Here is a 26,043-nt window from a genome sequence, read left to right as displayed (position 1 = left end):
CCTCTCAAAGTCGTACCGAGGGTGACGGGAGACGAGGCATATGGAGGGGGGGAGGTGCTGCAGCGCCAGAGGGCGCAGCACAACAAACAATCCAAAGTAACCCTACCCAGGCAGGGGAAGGCCGCCGCTGTCGATGGGAGACCAATGGCGGGCGGGTATTGTATGCAGGAGGATGAGGAGGATGAGGAGGATAGATGCGGCGGCGACGACCAAGAGCTGGGGGTCGACAGGGCGCGAAATCAATGGAGGGAAAAAGAGGACCAGCAAGGGGGAAATTGAGAAGCGAGAAGAAATGACTGAATGGATGAATGAGGGCCGGATGAGGGGCGGCGGACCAGGGGAGGCGGGATGAGGACGAACGAAGGACCCTGGCCGGTTACGACGGGAGTCTGTGTGTACCTACCCGTGTTATGAATGCATGCATACATGGCAAAGTCCATGTACGAGAAGCGGCTACTCGAGATGGGCGTCCAGAGGTGGAAGAAGAGCAAGAGGCGAGCAAGAGGTGATTTGGCGGTCCTGGGGAGGTGGGGGGAGGTACCGGTACGGCCGCCTGGAGAGGGGCAGGGCGGGTCGCTGAGCGCGGGTGGACGAATGCGTTTGCCTGGGGCTGCTGTACGCACTGTACTTTGCGTGTGTGCTGTGGCTGAGGTGGCTTGGGGGGTGACGGCACAAGCGGTCTAATAAAAGCGGTCGGCCGACTTAACCAAAACACCGAAGAAATTGTCCACTGGCAGCTGAAGAGGGAGGGGGCCTTGGGATGAGCTAATACCTAAGCAGGCACTTACAGTACGCACTAACAAGAGGCACTAGTAGAGTACCTCAGGTGGCTGACGCATTGTACTCGATGTACAGTACCTCTATATCCGTACTCCGCACCAACCCACATAACCCTATTTTACCCTCTGCATCAGGCAGGCCAAGCAGCTGAGCTTTTTTACATCAGCACCAGCATCAGCAGACGGGAAACTCTCCGCCATTTGTCAGACATGCACGACAGCTGGGCTCCTTTGTACTGTACCTGCGCCCCCGTGATTCGTAACTCGTTGGCTCATCCGCGCCCCCCCTCTCCTCCCCTTTTGACCTCAAATCGCCGTCAAGTTCGCCTCACCTCACGCGTTGGCTGCATAATGGTGCACGTGGCCCTACTTTTGCGGGGAGAGGGAAGAAAGACAAGCTTATGTAGCTACTGTACCTGACCCGAACAGACGAGGCTAGCATGTACAGGGACTTGGGAGATGTTGGGTGCCCCCAAGACCTCCTATGCCGAGGCCAAAGACGGTGACTTGTGTCTGTTATCGGCCAGCCTGCACGGAGCACCCAAGACTGCATTCGCTAGTCATGTACGAGAGCATCCTCGGCCTGTCGCTGCGACCTTTCAACCTCAGCGGGCCGAGGGCCGCGCTCGGAAACGGGGTGCCCGAAGACGTCTTTTTACGCGCCGTTCTCGTGGCCAAGTACTGTACCCCGACCCAGTATTCATTCTCTCGGCCAGACCTGGCCTTGGTCGACGGAGGTGAGAGGCTTCTCCAGCAGACGAGGACCGCTTCTGGAAATGTCCTCGTCGACTCCGCCACAGCCGGCCACCATCCGAGGCGTTATGTTCTCATCCTTCGTGCCAACGGGCGATGAGAGAGGCCTCGCAATTGTACAGTACACACGTTCGTTGCCTCTGCCGTTGCCGCGGCGAAGCGCAAGCCAACAAGCCCAACAAAGGCAGACGGGCCTTGTGTCGTCGATGCAGTCTTCTCCCGTGGAGCGTCAATTGTTGACGGTACTGGCTGCCTGCAACGGCTCATGGCCTCTTCTGCCATGGCTTCCATGTCCACGTATCCGTATTCACACCTTTTCCGCCTCTCCTTTGCCCAGGATAAGCATCTCCAGTCTCGTCACCACGGGCCAAAAGCCTTCGTCGAGCGCTGTCTTGCTGCCGCGGCATGCACCTGCAGACAGATGTATGTCGTGCAATTGTGTCGTCTTTGTCGTCGAACCAACCTCGTCGGCTTCAAACAAAGTCGATCCGCCACCTCGTACTACATACAGTACTGTACACACCTACACCCACTAACAGCACAGTGTGGGTGTGTGCGGGGTTTTCTTGTTTCTTTCCCCCCCCTCTCGACGAGATCTACAGGGCAACCGTTCCCCATGTGCCTTTCTTCAACTCGTGCCGGCGGCTCCTTCTAGGGCTGCCGCTAAGACTGGAAGACGGAAGCTGCCTCTTGGCTCTGACGTCAGGACTCTCTTCTCCACCGTCGATCAAGTCGGCAGGGAACTTCGGCCGTTGATCCTGGAAATCCCCAGAGCCAGCCTGTTTCATCGACAATCGACGGCCGGAGCTGACCCCGCCCCTCGTGGCACCTCCTGCTCCTCGTTGGCGAACTCTCCGGCTGCAGCCTCTTATCGGGCCGGTACAGCCGGGCGACGAGCACCGCCACAGAAAAAACATTTTCTGCGCCGGTTGACGACGAAGCCGAAGAAGAAAACACGGACAGAGCATGAAAATAAGAATTAGGAAAGAAGAAAAATTGAAACAAGCCGGTCCAAAACCGGAAAATCAGGAAAATTGACGAAACGGACCCTTCTCTGCCTGCCTCCGCACCATCATGAGAGGGGGCTCATCGCGGCGAGGAAGAGGCTGAGCAACGCGCACTACACACCACCTTTGGAATATCATGGCAGAGGGATTGGGAAATGGATGACATATAGTGTACAAGAGGCAAGGAAGCCTGCGCAGCAAGACGCGTCGTCGTCGTCGTCGTCGTCGTCGTCGTCACCATCACCATCACCATCACCATCATCATCATCGTCGTCATCATCATCATCGTCATCAGCATCGCTTAGGCGCGCGTCTTCCTCGCCCTCGACCGCAAAGACTCCTCCTTCTCCCCCTACTTGTTGGAAGAAAAGCATCTCGGAGCGCACACAATGCGCCTCGAAAACAAACGACTTCTCTGTCTCGTCGCACCGCCCACTCGGGTCCTTTCCCCCCTTTGCACAACCGAGTCTCGCTCAGTGCCCTCCGGACAGCCGTGTTCCGACTGACCACAATTTGCCTCTCCCACTAGCCATCGGTTGAACCACCCGTCTCATGCACCATGTTGTGACCGTTTTGCCTTTTCGCTTCTCGTTTGTCCCCCCGACCCCCCGACCAAGACAAACAAATTCCCCGCCCCCCTCGTCTCAGCCGCTCCCGGCAACCCACCCTTCTCGTGCTCCCGGCCCAGAATCTCGACGCTGACGGCTGATTGGATCTAGTCAATTCGCGATTCGCCCAATCAATCGGTCTCTCTCACCCCTTGCCCCGTGTGCTGATGCGGTCGCGTCTGGCTGATGCTGACGCCGTCTGCATGGACGTTGCGTGCACAACAAATCATCAGCTTTGACAGAGAAAGGACCCAGCGGAGTACTGGTTGTTAGACTATTACTATCTGCTCCCAACAGACCAACGATGGCCCGGTCCTGTCTCACCCCCGCTCGGGGTGCAGCAAGAAACAAAAAGGCCCAAGACAAGCGAGAACAATGTCCCCTGTGGCGCCGCCACGATCAGAGACACATCCATTGCAGACTCGTCTAAATCAAGAACCCCGAGTGTCTCTTCTCCTCCGTCATTACATGCGTTACATGGAAACCTCGGTTGGTCGCCTTACTCATTTGTTGGCGTTCAAAAACCGTCTCCGGCATATCAAAGCTCACGATGCTGCACACTTCCAAGGATATCTCGAGAAAAGAAGGTAGATTTATACCTCTCTCAGGGGCACCTCCCCAGCACGCCGTTCCCAGTCAAAAGCTACTTCACAGGCTCGTTTATCTGATTATCACAAAGGGAGCGGGCCGGGGACCATAAGAACCTAAGATTCAGGTCTGGTCTGGCTGGCTGAGTAGAAGCACCCCATCGCCAAGGGGAGTGCAGTACTTTTCGGTTCTTTCCTTTCTCGGCTCTGTTTTGCCCGGATCGGCTTCCAGAGCAAATCTATGTGCACAGAGCTGTTACAGAAACTTTCAAAATACGAAACTCTCATCACCCCAACTGATGCATGGAGGTAGCCAATGTATGTCAACGTAAGTAAAGGGGGCATAGAAGAGAAGGAAGAATTTCAACGTCAATTAGTAAAGGCAAACATGTTCGAAGAAAGCCAGTACAAGAAACTAACATAGCAGAAGCACCTTTTATATATAGTCTACTACGAAATATTCGACACTAGACTTGCGGTTATAACATGCTTTTATATACAGATTCAACCTCCATGGCTTGTGTGTCAGACCCACTGCCTGGTGCCACCCTTTAGGACATCATCAGATTCGCCATATCTATCGCCTACACTTTGCCTGTACGTGATATCTTCACCCAAGATAGCAACGGGAAGGTCTCCATCCCTGTCATCCAGCGGATCCGTCGCCTTTGATCGTGGACGCGTGTTTAGTTAGATCCATGCAAGATAGAGTGAAACACACCGGCGGGTCCATGTCCACCAGCCTGATGGCCTTGTCGTGTCGGGCCTTGGCAGGGCTGGCGAATTGATACTTATGACATGCCCAATCAGATGGTATTGACTCATGTCATCAAAGCCGAGATCCAGGTTTTGGGATATCTTGGGTCGCCACTAGCCATCTCCATCGTCCACTAGCCATCTCCATCGTCCACTTAGCAAGCAACCCGCCAAAATTAGACACATGAATTTTGAACAGAGATCCTTGTTACACAAGTCGTTCCAAGTCATCGCCCCTTCTATGAATCTATACGCGCCCCATTCGCCCTCTTCATCGGCACACCCAAGCTTAGCATGGCATGTCATCACCATACGATGGGCCCTCAACCCAAGAGGGCGTCATTGTTTCCTATATAGCGTTCCCTTGTTGAGGTGCGTCTCATCTATTTTTTGTATACACATCGGCTTCCCGGAAAGATGCCAGAACTGCCCACTTATATGAGCATGAATGAACTTCCGAGGGGCACTCTTCCAGTTTCGTAACCTGGCGGAGGGCTCCATTGTTCTGTATATAGCATTTCTTGTTGGGCTGAGTCCGATCTGCGATTTGCCCTGCCGCCCCATATCCACGCCGGCTTCTCGGATCGACGCCGAAGCCGCTCACTTCCATGAGCATGGATTTGCAGGGGCCACTCTTCTAGTATCGCAACCTGACTGTCTTCTCCGGTCACCGTAGCTTCTCCGCGGGTCTCAGGTCGTCTCGGAACAGCGGCGACGCCATGACTCTGCCTGCCCTCTGTCCATGCTACGGCACCACAGCTCACAGGCTTCAGTGGGCGCCGGCGTGGGACCTTGGCACCGCAACCATGTACTGACACCGGCCATCCCAAGGTCTGCTGTTTCGTTCTGGGATCTTCCCTCTTTGGGCTCTTGCGCACATGAGACGGTGCCAGCTACCTTGTCAGCTAGCTGTGCATGAGTATCATCATACGACACGTCGCCGAGTTGGCGGCTGGCATGAAAACTGACTGGTAAGGCTCTGGAGCTTGGAAATTAAGGATGAGTCTCGTCGTCAGCTCAAGTACATGTGCTCTGAGTCGTTGACGACCGCCATAGCTATATTATTGTTATTTTTGAAATTACACGAGTAACGTCAAGGAGATAAGAGCTATATAATGGCCGCATCTGCCCGTCTAGCCAGATGTGTTGCATCACTATCGCTTTGAGTTTCTTTAGCATCACTCTCTCTGAAGCCCTTCTCTCTTTTCGAGATCAAATAGATCATACCACTCTTTTCTTCGTCCTACTGCCAACGCCATCATGAAGTACTCCCTCGTGCTCGTTGCTGCTGTCGCGGCTCTTGAATCTTTCGGGCTTGCCGCTCCCGCCGGTGTGGACGCCGGGGTTGACGCCTTGGTTGTCTCCGGCCCAGGCAGAGAGGCGTCGACCAACGTCGGCGCCGAAACCAAGGCCGGTCCCCAAGGAGCGGAGGGCGAGGCCCGAGGCTCCCTCGTTGGTGATGCTGGCGTTATTCAGCTGCAGCTGCAGCTCAGCTCGCAGGATGTGTCTCAGGAGGTCGCCAAGGCCGGCCTTCCAGAGAACGTCAAAACCCAGCTCTCTCAGGTAGCTGAACAGAGCGGCCCGGTCAATACGGAACAGGACCTCGCCAACGTCGTTGGTGCCCTCAGCAAGGCCGCCGCTGACGCCACCAACGGCGACAACGCGACTCAGGCCCCTGTGGTCTTGGCATCGATCAAGGGAGTCATTCACAACGCCATGGGCGAAAGCACTGCCTCCAATGTTGTCATCGGTGCCGCCGTTGTCGCTGCCACTGTCGGAGAAGAGCTCGATGTTGTCATCAAGATCACCATGGATACCATCAAAGCTCTTCAAGAAGCCGCCAAGAGTGCCTCCCCACCTTCCGGCGATGTTTCCACTGCCGCTGGAAACGCGGATGGGCTGAACGCTGCTGAAGTTAGCTCTTCCGCCAAGCAGAACTGCAACTCTGATACATGTCGCACTGCCATCAAGTCCGTCATCGATTTGTTGAGCCAGGGCAGCAGCCACGATGTCGCCGCCACATTTCTCGTGGCCGTTGAAGCCTTGGGCAATTACAAGTCTGTCAACGTCAGGGTCGAGACTGACTTCGCCGAGAAGGTTGTTCCCAGCCTCAAGGAACTCGGCCCTGACGCGGATGGCCAGGCGGCTGCAACCAAGATTGGTCAAATCGTCCAGAACCTGCAACTGGACAACACACTGCCATCCGAGACTGCCAAGCAGGTCACGGACGAGGCCAACAAGGCTGCGCAGGACCTTGCGAAGCTCCCCACTGCCAAGGAAGCTTCCGCCGAGGCCACAAGCGCGTCGTCCCCCGGCGAAAAGGTCTGCGCCGACGCGGCTAAGAAGATCTTCGACAAGTGCCTACAAGATCTTCCCAAGGACCAGCGCCTCGACCGCGAGGGCTGCGCCAACCAGGAGCGCAAAGCCAAGGAGGAGTGTCTCACCCCCAAGGCCACAAGCGCGTCGTCCCTCGAGGAAAAGGTCTGTACCGACGCGGCTAAAAAAATATTCGACAAGTGCCTGGATGACCTTCCCGAGGACCAGCGCCTCGACCGCGAGGGTTGCGCCAACCAGGAGCGCAAAGCCAAGGAGGAGTGTCTCGCGGGCGCGCCGGAGCAGACCCTGAAGGCCCCGAAGGTTCCCACCAAGAACAACTGCCGCGCCAAGGGCTTCAAGGCCTTTAGTCGTTGCAAGAAGGAGAAGCCCACTGATTTTGAGGCCTGCAGCGAAGAGGGCCGTAAGGCCGAGAAAGAGTGTGGTGCTTCTAAGAAGCAGTAGCAGTGGAGGCAGGGCGCTTGGTGACTTACACCCGCTGTACATAGCTACCGCTCCCTAGAATATATAAGTACTCAAAGTTAGCGATTCGCTCGTACAAAGCAGACCGACTGACCATGCGGCGATTAAGCCTCAAGAGGGGTCGAGCATTCTATGTGGAAATCGCCTGGGCTTGGTTCTCCCGTGCTCCATCCGGCGGAGCTGGCTGCGTCTGTTACATATGAGTCGTCAGCCTCCACACAGTGTTTTCTTGGCCGCAAAGATTCACAGTGAAAGCTCTTTGAAAATGTGAGGTGTCCTGCTGAGTTCGTGCAATAGTTCCAGGGCTTCTCCACAAGAGAGACCCCGATCGGTCGAGTTGCGTAGGGTGGATCCCATGCTCTGCCACAACGACGACGGCGATATGGTGGACGCACCCACCAGTTTCGCATGGTTGCGAGGGCTCCGCGTGCTCACCATGCATGGCCTGCCGCCGTCTATGCAGCCGATGTGGGGGCCAGCGAAACGAAACGAAACGAAACGCCCGGCCGGGGAGGTATTTGGTGGTGGGTAGGCGCGAGTACAATAAAGGGCTCCTCATGTGGCTTGGAAGTCGACGACGTATGAAGTCTGCTTCTCAGGTTCCCGCGTTTGCTGGCCTCATCTTTCCGTCAACTGCAACGGAGCAAGTCGGCTGAGACGCCACATCTCACATGTGCATATTGATCGGTCGGCGAGCCATTGCCGGCAATTGGCTAAGCATGGGAGAGACTACAGTAGCAGTCAGCTAGCTCTGTCTCAGATGCTTCCTAGTTGCTAGCCATGTCTTGTCCGCAACCACGAAAAGAGGCACATCTCCAACAGCGCCTCTTGGGGGCCGCTGCTGTTGCCGATGGGACGAGGGGCATGGCGCCAGACGACAACTGAGGCCAAGGGAAAAAAAGTGACGATGCGTGCTGCGCGATCTGAGACAAGCATCACCCAATGTCAGCAGAGGGTTTATGGCAGATGCGGGATGCAGGCAGGCGCGCCAGAGACGAGCCTTGCGCGAGCGGCTGAAGCACGGCGTACCCCTGCTAGGCCCATCCATCCGCTGATGAGACATTTCGACTCGGCCAACAGACGGCTGGGTGAATGCTGCTGTCCAGACGAGCAAAGGGGGGGTTGAAGGTGATGGTGACATGGGGGTGAAGCATTTCCATTCCGGAGTATTAGTCACGCAGTGCTGTGCTGATTACTAACGGGCCACCTCGGTCATGGAACTCAGATGCGGCTGGCCTCGGGGAAACACCAAACTATACAGATGGAAGCATTTGCTTGCCGTTGGCCTTGGTTTCAAAACAGAGCAAAGAGTCTAGCTGCCATCCTCTCGGGTGCTCAGAGCCCCCTGCCCATCAGGCAGAGATGGGGCGGAGGCCTAAGCCTGCTGAGGTAATACGTGCCACTTGCGCCTGATTTTTCCTTTGTCTAACAACAACACCTTGATCCTCCAGTCAAAGATGGATGCAGATTTGCAACCACACCAGAAGAGCGACGTCGCACGCATCATCGCCACGACTTTGCACTCGCTCTCATGTGATCCAATCCCAGTCCGCAAGACTCACTTTTCCAGCCACGGTCTGCCAACCAAGCCCCATGCATGGAACAGATATGCCTCTACCTCGACCCCTGATCCTGCTTCTGCCTAAGCCAAGCCGCTTGCTCGCTCGTCTCGGGCATATGGGAATATGGCGCCGTCGTCAAAGCTCTAGGGCTTCGTGCCGCCACCCGAACTGGCTTAGCATCCCGCTTGGCCATCCCTGCCTGAACTGTACCAGCCGCTGTGCAGGAACAAGTGTGCCTCTGCGACTCGTTGCCTATTCCTCTCCGCGGCGACTCGATGCCGCTTCCGCTGCGTTGACTCGGTCGATGCCCTCCCCATGACAGCACCGTCTCCCAATCGGCTACACTTCTGCCCGTGCTCCTTTCCGTCCCAAGTCAGTATGGGATGCGGTACTTGACTAACCAATAACGGCAAGCAATGGGCCCCTTGCCGGCGCTCGCCACGACACGAGGACCGAGGACCCTTGCTCGAGACTCACGCCATCTACTTTGTTTTGCCCTTTCTCGGCCTCGATGCTCATCAAGTCGAGAATGTCTTGAGCATGTGCGGTCGAGGCATCGCTCGGCAACATCTCACTCTATGACCGGCGAGACATAGTGTACTCCAATCATGTTATGCACTGAAGCCAAGCGGCTCCGGGCGGCAAGCCAAGACGGCCGTATCCCGTTCAAGAAACCAGTACTCACTGAAGGCGACGGTACCTGCCGGATGGCGAAGTCAAGGTCGAGTCTTGCAAGAAGCGAGAGATGTCTCCATTTCCTGGGACTCAAGGAGCGACAAGAAGCACTTTTCTCGCTCTTCTCGACGTTGTCGCCAACGGAGTATCATGCCTGATCTTTCTACCTACTATAAAGGTAACTTGCCAGTCATCATGTAGTGTTCGGAGACCTACGAAATGCCTGCCGTGAATTTGGGCGTGGAGCCGGAACCAGTGCGTTGGGGGCGCATTGGGATACACCAGATGACTTGGGCCGCGTCGGTTTCGCGAAGGACTCCAATGAAGTTGCTACTATGCAGTCTTCGAGGAGCTCCAGAACAAAATCCATGGAAGCACCCATGACGGACCAAGACGCAAGTCATTACCGCATCTTGGTAGGGTCCATGGTCAATTATGTCGTCGTCGCAGCCGGCTCTCATTGACACGCCGCTTAACTTTGAAAGCATCCTTCCGCCGCTGCCTTGCCGCGACAGCCCTTGGAGATTGCTCATATATCCCGTGCCCCCTCTCCAGCCAACTTCAAGTCGTCCTTTATATGACAACAGCTCAGAGCAGCGCGAAAAAGGTGACGCTCGGTGCTCATTGACTTTTCCGGCATTGGAACCCGGTTCTGGGCCATGTCCCCGAGCAAGGCTGTGTTATTGGCATATCTTGCTGGAGAGAGGGTCGAGGGTCGACGTGGGGAATCGCGGACCTTGAGATGTGCGCGCAGCGGCTCTGAATGCCTCGGTGCGCCGTGAGTCGTTCATGGGGACTGCAACCGGTACAACATTGCCATTGGCCTTGGAAACACGGCCTTTGAGAAGAGCAGCATCGGTGCGGACGAGGATGCCATGGAGAAGGAGACGTCAACGAGGCGCAACTTACTGAAGAGACTGGGGGCGGAGGCCCGGCCGTACTGATTGGACGACGACGACGAATTGCATCCCAAGACTTGAAAATGAATGAAGACCAATATCGAGTTGTATCGAGGCCTGTGAGTAGGCGGCTGGTGTGCACACGCACGTACCCTGCTAGGCCCGTCCTGGTGTTGAGACATATCCACGGTCTGGCAGCCAGTAGAAGCAGAAGCAGCACGTCGCGACGGACGATCCATCAATGCCAGGCTGCCGGCTGGCCCGCCCGATGCCCTTGTCTTTAGGGGGAAGGGGGAAGGGGGAAGGGTGTCAGCGTCTCACGAATGCGCTCGGGGCATGGGAATGTGGGCTCTTTGCGAGCACGTTTTGACGCTCCACGGGAGGGCCCATAGCGGGCCGCTGGGACGACGATGACAGGGTTATGGCGAGTCGATAGCCGAGGTGGGGGGCAGGATGGATGACGGATATTCGGGCGCGCGCCTCTCTCCGTCTCGCTGTCTCTTATCACTTCCCTTTTGCACGGGGGAAGTTGACGATCGAGATGAAGGGCTTGCGATGGCGCTGCTGACGCGGCAAAGGGTGAACAGGACAGGTTGAATGATGCCCTTGCGACTGGGAACCGGGTCGAGATTCCACGAGGACTGAGTCCTTGCATGTCCATACAAAAGCAAGCACCAAGACAGACAGCTGCGCCTCGATTTGCCTGCAGAGACGGCACTTTCCACCCACCCGAGCAACATTGCCCCGAGGCACGTCGTGCGCCAAAAGGAAGCGTGGCCGAGACGCCGTGTCAGACAGAAAACGTCTTGCATAGGAAAGGGCATCGTCATGTCTGTGGGAGTCGGGTGCTGTAATTACGTACATACTGTACACTACTTGGCACGTAGACACACAATCTACTACTAAGTACCTACCAGTACCTAGGTGTCTAACTAATTACCTACCTACCTAGGTACCTTACCTACCAGGTAGGGAGTATGCGGAGACTGGTGGTGCATGGCCATATGTACAGTACAGTACAGCATGTGCATGCATCTCCCCCCGTCGTCCACCGAGTTCCGTCTCCTCTTGCTGGGGGCTTGGCAGCATGTAAGTTACTGTATTGTACTGTATTGTAGCTCGATGCAACATGCATCACGGACGAGCAGTCATCCTTGGTCTTGCAACGCGGCAGAGCCACGGCGAAAAAAGCTCCGACGTCCGGATCTGTTCGTATCCCGCTGCAGGTATGGCACATGCTCATATTGGCCTGATGAGTAGATGGGGAAAAGCCTGCATTAGCTGGCCGCAGTCGGCTATGCTTTGCGCCTGGTCCGAGACGCTATCAGAAACGCGTTTCTCTCTCCACAGGCAAAGACCCTTATACCGCCTACTGTGGTTGTATGCGGGAGATCAGTCAGTCGCCAGTCGTACGACGAGGCCCATGGATGGACGGATTCTCGACCGGGCCCCATCCCACTCCTCCTCCATTTCCCCTCTCCTCCTCAGCGGGCGCCCGCCGCAGCGCAAATCGAGGGCCGGCGCGTCAATGGCGCAAGTCTTGTTCGTGCCGTACCTACTCCATAGTATGTATGTACATGCGCCGTGCGCCCGCCGCCGAGTCTTTGCCCGACTGGCCTCCAAACCGTACATACACCATACCCACACCCCCCGCCAGACTCTCAGCGGGGCGTCGCCGTCACACATGCATCTCAACTGGGCATGGAGTTCTGGGGACAGGCAGATGCACTGCAACTCCGACCAGCCAGCCAGCACGCACCGTCAGCCCACACGATCTGCCCGCCCGCGCCGCCGATTGCAAGCGATCCCCAGGGCAATCTCGGAAAAAGAGGCCTCGAGACCACTAACCAGGGTCCCGTCTCTCTCTCCCCCCACACTAGCCGTTTGAATCGGATACGGCAGGTCGTTTGTTCAGCGTGGCGCACATGCTGAAATGCAAGTCGTCGTACCTACCAGCCCCTAGATGCTGCCACTGGATCCGGTGTATGTCGACTCCACACGTGCCTCATGGCTGCTTTGCACCGTGTCGTGCGTGTACATGAGTAGATGAGGTGTGCGCCAGGTAATACTGCAACGTCCGAAGTGCGTCGGCTCTTGCTTCTCGTCTGGTCCAAGCATCCGTCGATTTAGGATATCTTGTCTTGGCGCCCCCTGCCATCACGCATCAATCCACAAGTCTTGCTTTCGCCTTGGAGCCCAAAAGGTTCACAGTCAAGACCAAGAAGGGGGCGCCGGCGACGAGGAGGGGGACCGCGATGATGCATGGCCGTCGTAGGCCAGTACCTGCATGCCAATGGAAACACTTTTTCCCTGCCTCTGGTTGGACAATTCGAGCCCGCCTCTTTTCTCTTGTCTCACCAGCTGCTCCGTTGCGTGCAGGGAGCCGTAGGGGTCCGCGTGTGTCACAGGCCCCCCCCCCCCGGTCAGAGATATCGTGAGGCGTCATCTTTCTTGTTTTGTTGCCCAGGAAAACCACGGCTTTGTTCATCGGCCACGGCCCGGCAGCTTGCCGAGCGGAGGGACGAGAGAGGCTCGACGAGGACACTCGTCGACGTGCCCAGTGCTCCCTCTTGGCAACACGGCCAACAAGTCTGGGGTCAGGCGAGCATCACGATACATGATAGGCCGTCGTCGACATGACGTCGATGGGAAATGCCCAGAATCGAGTGGGCACCGAGCTCAGCGAGCGCCCTTATCGGCCCATGCCCGCCCAACTTGACCTGGATGCAGCCGCCAGGGCGAAAGAGCAGCTGGCGACGCTGGAGGCAAATCCCGAGGAGCATTGCGATGGTGGTGCTTTGGCCGGCAAACGGCGGGCGATGGACGAGAGTAGACGCCGGCTCGAGGACAAAGACATGGGCCAGGACCGCAGGCAGAAGCGCGCGACACAAATGGCCAGCCAAGTGGTGAGGTGGGGGAGGTCAGAATAACCTAGCCTTTCTGCATGGAGATGCAACAAAGAGACGCTCACATGCCAGCCGGGGGCCTCTCTGTCTCCGCACCAGCCTTTGGGGTGCCACCACCACCATCATGGCCGATCGAACACGATGAGGAGGGGGGGGTGGAGGAGGGGAGGTCGGGGTCAGCCAGGGGGGAAGCATGTACATTGCAGTATGTATGTAAGAGAGCGCCGAAGCGAAAAAATGACCAAAACACTGGAGAGAGACGACGGCTATGCCAGTGGTTTGCGGCCATGTGTGGAGGAAGCGAGAGATGGAGGATTGGATGTGACGGAGCAAAAAGACCTGAGGGGGCACGTATACGGGATTGCCCGCTGTGGGCGCTGGTAGCCTAGAGGTCGATGCTAAGTACTGTAGGTATTTGCTTAGGGCCAAGAAGACCACTGGCAGCTCAACAGTACCAGTTTGATGTCCATTGCTGCATGTACAGTACGTCAGTCTCTCTTTTTTTAGAAAAAAAAAGGAACATTGCCTCTACCGCCTCTCGACTCCAGGGTGACGCACCTTGCGGAGTATACATCCGTACTCGGACGGACTTTAGACGGACGTGAAGCTGTCCGTCCACGGCTGCCCAGGCAGGTATAGTAAGTAATTATATAGTACCATATATGTACATGGATGCGGTTCACTTGGGAGTGCCTACGAGTCGGGGTAGAAGAGTACCTAAGTACCCTACCTACGGTAGTTGAGAGAGTCCCCTACCTAGTACCTTAGTAACACAGAGGCAGCGGAGAGACAAGGCACGCCTCGGCTCTCTCCCTTGTCTTGCAAGTCTTGAATCAACAATGGCATTGGGACGGCACTGTTGCCGGTACGTGTCGCGGCAGTTTCAAGGTTTCATGCCGTTTTGCTCTAGAGTCGCTTCCATGCCACGCACGCCCACGATCTGCCAGCATGCAACAAGGCAGAGCAGGCAGGGCCTCTGCGTGGGAACAGGCTCACATGCATTGCCTTGGACTATAGGCGCCACGGTGGTGATATTACGTGTAGAGGGAGCGTAGGTAGACGTGTGTGGGCCATGGGATGGTGCCCTCGAGGAACCGCCCACCAAAAGGTCTTGCACAGACCGAGAGAAAACAATTGTCCGTGTCTGATGCCCGAATATTCCCGTCCTGGACGAGTCCTTTTCAGCAAGGAACCTCCTCCGCTAACAACGCATGCCCGTAAATGACTGTCTCCTCCCCGCGCCATCGAAGTGGATCCCGCTAAAGCATTGAATCTCAGCTGGCCACACCCCCTCGCCCACTAGCACACCCCCTCCTGTAGCCCCGTCGCTGCAGTCTCTCTCGTTTGTTTTATCTTGCTCATCGATCCATCTTTCTATCTTTCTCCACCAAGCCTTGATTGATATGCTGATAATTATTCTATCGAGGTACGGTTAATTATGGATGGATACGAGCTGGCATGGCAAGGTTCGCAGAGCCAAAGCTCTGTCTGTCTGTCTGTCTGTCTGTCTGTCTGTCTATCTGTCTATCTGTCTGTCTGTCTGTCTGTCTGTCTGTCTGTCTGTCTGTCTGTCTGTCTGTCTGTCTGTCTGTCTGTCTGTCTGTCTGTCTTTCTGTCTGCCCCACGGCTTGCTTGTCTGCCATTGTCCAGCCCGAGACGACAGCAGCGTTGACCGACGACAGCAGCGCTTGGTGGCCGTGGATTACGACCAAGGCCGCCGGCTATACAGTACATGTCCTCCTCTGTCTGCTGCATGTTGGCGAGTCGTCGTCGGTGTAGCAGCCCAAAGGATCCAATTTCCTGCTCTCCAGAGCCTTGCATGTAGGTACCCCCCCCCCCCCCTTTTGGGTGGACGACGCAGTGGGGGCAGGTACCTCGCCGTTGGTCAATCACGCACATGCATCCGTCTTCACTGGACCCTCGCCGTCGTCGTCTTTGCACCTCTCGTCTCCTCCCAGCAGACAGACGACGCCTGCTCCCATTATCGACGGACCCTACCTATACCTACCGACCTGTATGCATGACATGCCCCATCCAATGGATGACGGATGGGACGGCCAGACAGCCAGCCGACATGTCCCCTCGGCATGCACACGCTTCCTCACCCTCACTCATTCTTACCACCCACACGCCGCACCGCGCATACACACATTCACACACATACACACATACACACACGCACGCTCGCTCATATATGCCCTTTATACGTACCTACATGCATACTGTACGTCTTGTACCTCTCGTCCTTCAACCTACCTTACCCGACCTCGCTCTGCCGTCGTGTATATATCCCCAGACCCCGTCGTCCCCCGTCCTCTCTGCTCCTCGGTCGTGAGTCATGGAAGACAGCGCAGTATCGCGCCGTCCTGGGTTTGGGGATCTGTCCACTCCTCGAGACCTTCGTTCGCCTCTTTGAACGACTGCACTCCCCATTCTTCCCGCGCCTGCTCCCTCCTCCTCCCGGCCTTGGACACGCTTCGAGTCTGCGCTGCATCGGGTTTCGGGTTTTCTGGCGTCGGTGGGATTGCTGCTGCTAATTCGGGGCACCCGCGAGCAGCATCGGGCGTTGTTATGTGGCCTTCCCTTTCATACCTACGTCTACGTGCATCGCGGACGCGTCTAGGCTCCGGGCCTGCTCGCCTCTCTATTAAACCGCATACCTGCCCGCCTTTTCTTTCCTTTCCCTGCGTCGCCCACTCTTCACAAAGACTGTGCCTTGCGCGTGAGGGGGGTTGCTAAGGGAAGGCGTATTGGACGGAACGCCGCCTTTGCCAGAAGGCCGAGGGCGCAGTTCTTGCCCGAGTAACACTGCTTGTGCCTCGTCCCCCATCGTGGACCGTCTCGCTTCGCCGTAACCGAGGGCCACGCAAGAGGGACGTCGCGGCCGAGAGGGCCTCCATGGACCATGCCGCCGACCGACTGGCTGCCATCGCCGGCCGCCTGCTTGTCGGCTTGGCGCGCGACTTCCGCCCCTCGCCCGCCTTCTGGGCCTACGTCTTCTTGGGCTTGTGGTGGGTTCGCAAAGGCATTTGCTGTCGCTGCCTCCGCCCCCTCTCCCCCAAAAAACAGACGGCCGCGCCTGGGCGGGTGTGCTAACACGCTGGGCCGCCAGGCTGCACCGATATCTTCGCCTGCTCGTCCACTGCGTCGCCCATTGGGCCTACCGGTCCAAACCCGTCCCGGACAAGCCCTCGTTTACCCACGACGACGTGACGGTTGTCATCCCGACCATCCACAACGTCTTTGAGGAGCTCGAGCCCTCGCTGCGCAGCATCCTCGCCTGCCAGCCCGCCGAGCTGATACTCGTCACGACGCACGACAAGCGCAGGGCCCTCGAGCGCCTGGCCCGCTCGCTCGGCCACGACAACATCCGCGTCCTCGACACCCCCATCGCCAACAAGCGCCTCCAGGTCTGCGAGGCCCTGCCCAATGTCAAGACGGCCATCACCGTCATGGCCGACGACGACGTGACGTGGCCCTCGACCATGCTGCCCTGGATCCTCGCCCCCTTTGAAGATCCCGCCATGGGCGGCGTCGGCACCTGCCAGAGGGTCAAGCGGGAGCGATCGGGCCCCTGGTCCACGCGCGCCTGGAACTGGCTCGGCGCCGCCTACATTGAGCGCCGCAATTTTGAGATATCCGCCACCCACAACCTCGACGGCGGCACCTCGTGCATGTCGGGCCGCACCGGCGCCTACCGATCCGAGATTCTCTCGAGCCACGACTTTCTCTACGGCTTCAAAAACGAAAAGTGGCGGCGGTGGATCCTCAACGCCGACGACGACAACTTTGTCACCCGCTGGCTCGTCAGCCACCAGTGGAAGACGTGGATCCAGTACAGCCGCGAGTGCGAACTCGAGACGACGCTCGAAAACGGCCACAAGTTCCTCTACCAGTGCTCGCGCTGGGCCCGCAGCAACTGGCGGAGCAACTGGACCAGCCTCGTCCGAGACCGCCACGTGTGGAGGTAGGCCCCCCCCTGCTGTCGGCTCGGGAGAGCACTGCTGAACATGGCCGTCCAGACAGCAGCCCTGGTGCACGTACGCGCTGCACATTGCCACCTTTACCTCGCTCGCCTTCGCCATCGACCCCCTGCTGCTTGCCTCGTGCTGGTGGGCCACGGCCGACTGGGACATGGACCAGCGCCGATGGGCCTTTTGGGCCCAGTTTATCTTCATGTTTGTCTTCACAAAGGTGGTCAAGCTCATGGGGCTCTTCCTGCGCAACCCGGCCGACGTCGTCTTCCTGCCCGTCTCCATTGCCTTTGGCTACTTCCACGGCCTCGTCAAGCTGTATGCGCTCTGCACCCTCAACATGGTATGCCGCCGATGAAGCAAGGCGAGAAGCCACGTCCCGAGCCCGCTGACCACCCATTGCAGACGTCGTGGGGCAGCCGGGCCGATGGTGATGCCAATGACGAGCAGCGACTCACCCCAGCTCCCCAGCCGTCTGGCGTCTTGGATATCCCGCCGGGCAAGGATATTCCCCGCTACAGCGACCGTCAAAGGGCACGGCAGGCTTGCGGCCGGATCGACAGGGAAGCGGCATGGGAGAAGTACGGACATGTCGCCTACGATTCCAGCACTTGCCGCGTATCCATCTGCAAGCCGGAGCCAGTGCTCCCCAAGCTCCTGACCGGGGCGACCAGCCAACTGGTTGAGGCTTCGTGACTGTTGACTGCAGCTCAGCGGGTGGCGGAAAAACGGGGCCTGCGCCCGTTTCCCCATGTCTTTGCATTTATTTCCCTTTGTCTCTACCCTTTTTTTTCCCTTGGCCATTTTCTGGCTTCATCACATCGGGACGGGAGCAGAGGAGCAACAGGACTCTGCCTCGTGTAATACATTGGGCGAGCGTTTTGCTTTTTCACCATGGCCTGCTCTGCGCTGCATTTATTCCTTGTTTCTCTTTTTTACCCTTTTCCCACCTCGGTCTAATCTGGCATGCACCATGATTGACGATGTACGGCTTACATGGGAACCGGCCCGGTCTGGCCAAGTGCGCTTTGTTCTTTAGAGGGGCGGCAAAAGTGAACTTTGGGATGGCATCGCGTGTACGGAAAAGAGATTGGCGGCGGCATGGAAAGGTCGGTAAGCGTTGGGAACTTGACTAATGTTTACGCCTCGGGGGCTGAGGGAGGGCTGCTGGCTGCTCGCGCCACGCATGTGCCAGTAAGGCTGTCCGGGGCCCAGGATCAGGACAGGGGGCTGAGGGGCGCAGGTTCCGCTCGGCGGAGTGCGGCAGCCAAGACTGGCTCACCGCGTCCCTCAAGGCTCAAGGAGCGTGCGGTGGAGGCGCGGCCAAGGCGCATGGGGCTTTTGAGTGTTTCGAGGGGCAAGGGTTGCCGGTAGAGTGGAACGGGCCTCGACGACTACGCAAGAGAGACAGAGGCGAGAGCGGGAGATGAGTCTCGGAGCCCGGAGCCTGGGCTTACTTGTCACTCCATGTATTTTTGAACAGGCTGGACCAAGGCCAAGGTAATCATAGCAGCGAGAAGGCCGCCATTGGGGGTCGGATCAGGCTACCGGGACATGCCTACATACACGCATAGCGAATAGGTGGCTGTGATATTGCCCGAGAGGGCCAATGGACGGCGCGGTGCAGCTGCAGATCTCGATGCGGCGTGCGAGTTGCACGACGGCCGCTAGGCCGTTGGACGGCAGACACCCTGCTGCCTACCTTACCTACTGCCTACATTCTGACAGTACGTACAGTATATGTGCGGGCACGTTGGCGAGGGAGATGAGGGTGCTGATGGTTGACGATTATGCACCTCCATACATATAGCCGAGGCATGTACGGACAGACATGCATACCGAGTAGGTACCGAGGGCGTCGTCTTACATGGCATGCGGACTCTCGCCGGATCACGCCTCGGTTTCTACCCGGTAGAAAAAGGGCGCGGATGGCATCTCGGGAGGACAAGACTTGTCAGGGCTGGATGGGAGACGGTGGCAGAGACGGCAATGGCTAATTGGACGCGGGATTACGTTGACCAAGGACCAAAGAGAGAAAGGAGAAAGGAAGTCAAGTCTGGGAGGGTACAAAAGGGTGCCTATATAGGTAGGGTAGGTAGGTAGGTAATTAGCCACTGTAATTACTGAACATGACAGATCTGGGACGTCTGCGGGGCCTCGTGGCACCGCTGCCTGAGGTGCGTGGCCACCCATCCCGTCTGCAGTTGTGCACCAACGTGCCTTGTGTAATACAGATGGAGAAGAGGGTTGGTTATTTTCGGTCTACTCTTGTACGGCACGAGCACAAGGTGGGCATGGACGATGGATATATATGTGGTGAGTGTTGAGCGCATGTGTGTGCGTGTGTGTTTACGGAATATGCATCCCGAATTGCGCACGATTACATGTAAATATATATATATATATATATATACACACACACATATATATATACACACACAGATATATACACACACATATATATACACACATATATATATACACACACACATATATATACACACATATATATATACACACACATATATATACACACACATATATATATCTGTGTGTGTGAGTACCAGAGTCCGTCCTCGAACAAGGGAGCCAAGGCATCCGGTGACTAATCCTCTTTCTTACCCGCTACTGCAAGGTATGCAAGGCGTCGTCTGTACTCGAGTGTGCCGAATGTACATACAGTACAGTAGGCAAGGCAAGGTCCTATGTAAGTCTGCTGCTGCCATACCTATTATATCGCCGCTGCCGATCTGTGGTCGAGGCGTCTGCTGAAAACGACACTCTGCACCTCCACTCGCCTCGGCACTTTTCCCGTGCCTTTCCTTTCCTTTTCTGTATCTTTTCTTTTTTCGACAGATTTCTTTTCCGCCCCCACCCATTCAAGGAAGGACAGGGGCGCGCCCCACCGATGGAGAACGTGCGCGGGACGGGGGGGAAACAAAACCACGACGTTTTCTCCCTCGGCTCAGGGCGGCGGCGGGAGGGGGGCCGGTGAAGGGGATCGCATATGCGTGGCGTCTCGTCTCGTGGACTCGGTGTGGCCAATGCGAGAGGGGGCGGGCATCGTGTGATGCCGGTGCTGGGGGGTTTGTGGGTGGATGAAGGGCGGAGAAGGAGGACAGTGGATGGAGGCCGTGAGGGCGGGAGAGGCAAGTGTGTGAGGCGGAGAGGGAATGAGGGTGAGGGTGAGGGTGAGGGTGAGAGAGACTCATCAGAGTGAGTGAGAGCGAGGTGAGTGGATTAGGCACCGAGTCTAGTTAATTACGTATAAGTTAGTACCTAGGAGCAAAGAGTTGCACCTACCCTACACACGGCGCCTTTTCCCCCCTCCTTTCTTCTCCTCGGTTTCACCACCAACCTCTCCCCCCTCCCCCATCTCTCACTCCTCCACCACTCTTTGCCATGCCGTCTTGCCGAAAAACACGTCGTCGAGTCCAACAAAACCACGCAGAGCTGCCCAATTCCCAACCGAAAAGGGAAAACGGCAAGGGCCATCGAAGCCCGGCCACCACCATCTGCATCGCCTCCGAGATGCTGGGACAAACAACGACACAAAGCTGCTGGCCCGAGGCAACTCGCCCCGTCTGCCATTGACGATGCAAACAGACGATGCACACGCCTCCCTCTCCCAGGCACAGGCCCCGTCTCCCGAACACGAGGCCCTTCGATGCCGAGAGCAGCCTCGTTCGTGCCCGGTATCGCTGTGGGCTGCTTGATGAAGATGGAAGCCCATGGAAATGTCGTCGTGCTTCCCGTCATCGTGAGTGGATCCCACGCTGCCCACGGCAGCTACAAAGGTGCCTATTATCCAGTATATGTATGCACCTCTGTGGTATATATCCCATTCATGTACAACGCACCTGGCCTCGGCATGAGGCAAGAAGCGGCAGTGCTTCCGCTTCCCCCCAGAGCCTCGGATAGCCACATGACTTCCCGGTCACTGGATATCCGGGCCAAGGCATCTTTGGCACAGTCTCGGATCGTGAGAGCCCAAAGTGAGCACTCGCCAGCCGCCGACCCCTCTTTCTTCTCCCCCCCGCGGCCCCATCCCTCTCCTCTCCCCCCCCCCTCTTCCCTCTTCCCGCCCACATCCCTCCTCTCACCCACAGGTCTCGGACGGACCGTGGTCCCGCCAAGTGCCGAGGCACCCGACGTTTCCCACGAGGCTTGACTCCGCACCACCGCCTTCCCCCTTGTGCTACCGTCACACTTGCTTCCCCTCCCTGGCCTTGACAGCCACCCCCCAACCGTCGATCCCTTCTTCCGCGGACAGATCAAGGCTACAGAACGGCCAGCGGAGTCCGGGATCCCCCTCTTTCCCTCTCTCGCGAAGGGGGGAAAGGGGTTACGTCAAGTTGCACAAAATCGTTCCGGGCCAGATCGATGGCTTATGTGACGGTGCTGATTTGATAGATCAGCACCGGGTATATCTCAGATCGGCAGCGGGGCGGACACGCGGTGGAGGCCGGGGATGCCATTGCCTTCCCGTGCCCCCCTGATGTAGCCATTTCCCTCGTATATACTGTACATGTGCCGTACGTATGCTCATCACATCATATACACGTACGGGACCAGGGCCCGTATGAATACGCATAATCTCGAAGGCTGGAGCTGTCCACATGTGGACACGGGGGCCAAGGGAGAGCGAGGTATCTCGGTTTGTGTGCATGCCCTGAGTGACGCCAAAGCAGCAGCGAGAAAGGCAAAGTCGTCGAGGTTGCAGCACCTCACGGGCTGCTGTTGCTGCATACGCACACCGAGAGCCTCGACTAGCCGGCAGAGTAGCTTTTGACGGACAACATCCGCTGCTCTATCTGCAGGCCAACGAACTGGGTGGGCTTACAGTACGAACACAGCAACAACAACAACAACAATAATAACAACAGTTTGCTGATGACGCGCCATCTCTCCTTCTTGCCTCCCCCGCATGGTGACGACGTTTGGGGTGTTTGCGCCGGTGTGGGCGGCGGCGGCGGCGGCGGCGGCGGCTATCCGGACCCGGGGTGTGATTGTCCCCCCTGTATTGCTTTTTGTGTTTCTTTTCTTGTCTCTGGCCGTTGCAGATATGGAGAGCCCCATGTCAGGACGGCGCGCAAAAAGCAAAACCACTGGAAGAGCAAACGAGGATTGAGATCCAGGGTCTGGTCATTTTGTGTTTCCTTTTTCTAATTCCTCGGCATTTAGGGGTTCTTTCTTTTTCTCCGCTTGTGCGACATTGGGTGATTTGGAGAAATCTGGGCAACGGAAAAGGGGTATGCAGATGTGGCGAGTAGGTATCTTGAGTGTGCTCTTTCTGATGTTGAAATTCAGTGTCCCTGGGCTACATGGTAACTAACTTACAGTACTCACTGGACAAGCAACTGCTGGAGAGCGTATTCGGGATGTTGATGGCAAGGTGGACATGTACAGTACTCCTGGCATGGGCGAAGTGTGAAGGCAATTTACTGATACTTGGCAAGACAATGACACGGGCCGGTAGCACAGACACGCAACGCGACTGCATGAACGCCGCAAAGGGAATGCATTTCCGCAACGAACCTCGCTTGCTCGACTCACTCTCCCTGCCCACACCCTGACCGACACACCTTCAAGGGCCACAAGACAGTGACGGGGAAGGAGAGCACGGAGAGGGGTTAGCAGCCAACAACATGATGCCGAATCACCAAAACACACACGATGCCCACGAGACCAGTCACCTCTTCCTTTCGGAGGGTGGGGACAACCCCCTGACCGTGGGGGCCGGAGAGGCTGAGACACGAAGAAACAAGCACGATGGTAAACTCCCGAGGGCAAGACAAGAGCGAGACAGGGCCCGGATGGCTGCAGGGTGATGAGACGCCGTGATTGGCAGGCGGCAGCGCAGAAACGGGCTTGTGCCAATGAATTCTCCGTCCATGCATACATGTATGTACACTGCAGAAACCGTATGTATGTATGTATAGATCACACATGTGCACGTCGACGCTGCGGCCACATGTATGTGCCGTGCTGTCCATACACAGCTCGACTCAACTTACATGCCGGATAGAGGTTAGCAGCCCGCTGATGGATGCAAGGTGTCGCCCGGCCGGCGCCTCGCTGCGGGCCCTGTCGCCGGCGGGAGCGAGGGCGCGGCCAAACCACTATCGAGGCCGGTGGGCAGGCAGGGGCGTCGCTCACCTACGTTGCTGTGCCGTACCGTACCGGCCGGGGACGACGATCTGGCCCGCAATCGGGAGGCCATGTCGCCGGCGTCGTGTTGCGTGGTTGCGTGCTTGGGTGGTGGGTATGGGAGACACGACTCTGTTTGCGTCCATTTACCAGGTGATGACGATTCGACAAGACGGGGGGGGGGGCTTGTTTCTTTAATGTCCTTTTTATACCTCCTCGCTTGTATGTATTTCGAAAGGGGCAAGTGGAATATCCAAAACAGGTTCTTGATGCAGACTCGCTACCTGCGTCCTCATCTCCAGACACACAGAAACGTCATGAACAGGATATCCGGCAGCTCCAGACAAGAGCCCCGATGGAAACGCCAGTAACGGGGGAATAATGACAAACTGCAACTAGAAAGAAAATGTGCGGTTCCCTGCCCCTGCACATAAGGTACACTCACACAAAAACGGAGATACATGCATGCCTAAGAAACAGGCACCAAGTCGTCGAGTCCCCTTTAGCGGTTCCTGTATATTAACGTCAAGCGAGAGTAAAGGCGAGCTCTTCTACTGCCTCGCTCTGGTGTCCACGTTGGTAAGTCTCCCGTTCGTCGCTTTTCTGCCTCTCCCCGACGCCGGCACTCAACGTTCCCGGTAGGTGAGCCACAGCCTCGTTGCCGCGGAAGAGATCCGACGCCTCGATGGGGGCATGGGGCTCGCCGGCCTGTCTTTTGCTCTACATGGCTGCCCATCTTTCACACGCGTGGGTACGCGCAGGGCATCGTTAAGGGGCTTGTCTACATATACATGCCCCCTGTGGCGTCGCTCCGCTGCAGCACGTCCGGCCTACTCGACTGATATCGCGGAGTACGGTCATGATGGCGAAAAGGGGAACGGGAGCTCCTTGTCCTGTTCATGTCTTGTCTCGTCTCTTGCTACAGCTAGATTCGGCATGCGGAATGAGCGCCCCATGCTCCACGCACTCTCCATCGTGCAGTCCGCGTACGGGGGGGGGGGGATATATAAAGTGTATATATATATGTTATTTGATTAATTCTTTATTTTTTCCCCTCTCCCCCCAAGCTCCTTTCATCCAAGCTGGCTCTCGTCCGATTCGCGTCGAATCGTCACCAGCCAAATGCCGTGTCCATCACCCGCTCCTCCCCGGCCCCTGCCCGGGCCTTCCACCGCGCCCCCTCTCTCCTGGCTCCTCGGTTTCAAGAAATCGAAGCCAAGCCGGGGCGGTAGTCTGTGAAGCCGGTCCCCCAGCGGGCAAGGGGGCCAGGGCGGGAGGTGAAAGAGACGTCATGTTATACAAGAATCAAGAGGAAACAAAACCGCAACGAAAGGGGGGAGCAAAAAAGGGGGGCAGTGACGGGGGCCAAGAGGACAGGAAAAATAAAATACTCAGTCCAGATCCCTGGCTAACCGGGGGCTTCATCATCAGGATTGGCGCGACTCTGGCATCCAAGCGTCTCCGCTGACGTGCGTCTTGACCACCCCAGCCGCCTTGGCCTTGTGTGGCATCCCAGATGCAAAAGGGGGGAGGGGGGAGAGTCAAATCAGGCGCCGGTCCACGACGAGAATCCGGGTCCGATGCAGATTGCTTGTTACATGGATGCATGGTTTGTCGTCCAAGCCCACCCCCATGCTGTAACTCGTCAACTCACAGCACGACAGGCAGCATCGCTCCAGGCCGACTAGGGGGGCGGCAAACCAACAACTTGACAACCACGGGTAGCAGGGCCGGTCTTCCCTTCTCCCTATCACGTCGCCTCCTTCTCGTACCCCCCGCCTGCTCCTCTGACCCTTACGACTTCTCCGGGCCCTGGCCCTCCCCTCCCTTTTCGTGGCGGCCGACCGACCCGCGCCAGATGAAGCAGGCTGTGGGGTGGCTCCCGTGGTGCGCGTGCCCACGGAGTCGCCGTCCTTTGACCGACGGTGGTGGGGAAGGGGGGGGGGAAGAGAGCGGGCGGGGGGGAGGCTATCGTGACCTGTCGGTGGACGTGAGCCTTTTCCGGGCACCCTCCACATCCCCTGCGCCATGGGCGGGCAGCCCGTCCAGTCCAGGGCCCGGTCTTGTTGTCCCCCATGGCACACATGCTGTATATGCAAGTTCGGAACCCGGGAGCCGACCCTTCGTCTGCCCCAGCCTCCCCCTCGGACGTGCGTCCAGACGATTTCATATACGCCAAGCGAGTGCCAAGCAAGGCAAGTAGGCATGTATGTATGGTGTTAGTCCACCTACCCGTCCGCACATACATACACACAGGACTTACATACAGTACTCCGCTGTACATGCGTTAACTCCATGCGCGCTTCCCGACGGGGACATGATTGCGCGCGATGGCTGGCTCGGGGGAACCGGGGGGCGAGGGGTGGGAAGCGCATTGAAGCTCGGCATGGCGCCCGTCCACGGGCTGGAGAGTCGTGTGCTGTGTGGCCTGCCATGCTGCGCTGCGTGCCCTCTCGCTTCCGTCGGCGACCCGTAACGGCTGCAGGGTGACACCCATCGGCTTGTGGATCACGGTGCTTGCTCATTACATACATACATTGACAGACGGACGCGGCCATGTTAACCGTACATGCGGGCCCCCATCATGGCCA

At 57.3% G+C, this 26,043-nt stretch overlaps 2 protein-coding genes across 2 annotated transcripts; both read left to right on the top strand.

The window, feature by feature from the left end:
- Positions 1-5,750: 5,750 nt before the first annotated feature.
- On the top strand, positions 5,751-7,268 carry HRG_06487 (uncharacterized protein; the record flags this gene model as incomplete). The annotated part of the gene is made up of 1 exon (XM_044864958.1): positions 5,751-7,268. The coding sequence occupies one exon, from the start codon at positions 5,751-5,753 to the stop codon at positions 7,266-7,268; it is 1,518 nt and encodes a 505-aa protein (XP_044719898.1).
- An 8,958-nt stretch (positions 7,269-16,226) lies between these two features.
- On the top strand, positions 16,227-17,998 carry HRG_06486 (glycosyltransferase like family 2 domain-containing protein; the record flags this gene model as incomplete). Its single annotated transcript, XM_044864957.1, has 4 exons — positions 16,227-16,339; positions 16,441-17,295; positions 17,351-17,645; positions 17,708-17,998. 4 exons carry the CDS (start codon positions 16,227-16,229, stop codon positions 17,996-17,998), a joined length of 1,554 nt encoding a protein of 517 aa, XP_044719897.1.
- Positions 17,999-26,043: the final 8,045 nt, after the last annotated feature.

This window comes from Hirsutella rhossiliensis, assembly GCF_020360975.1.
Source record: "Hirsutella rhossiliensis strain HR02 chromosome Unknown scaffold00006, whole genome shotgun sequence".
Classification (NCBI taxonomy): Eukaryota; Fungi; Ascomycota; class Sordariomycetes; order Hypocreales; family Ophiocordycipitaceae; genus Hirsutella; species Hirsutella rhossiliensis.
The sequence above is the reverse complement of the archived record's forward strand: the minus strand, read 5'-3'. Positions and strand labels throughout refer to the sequence as shown.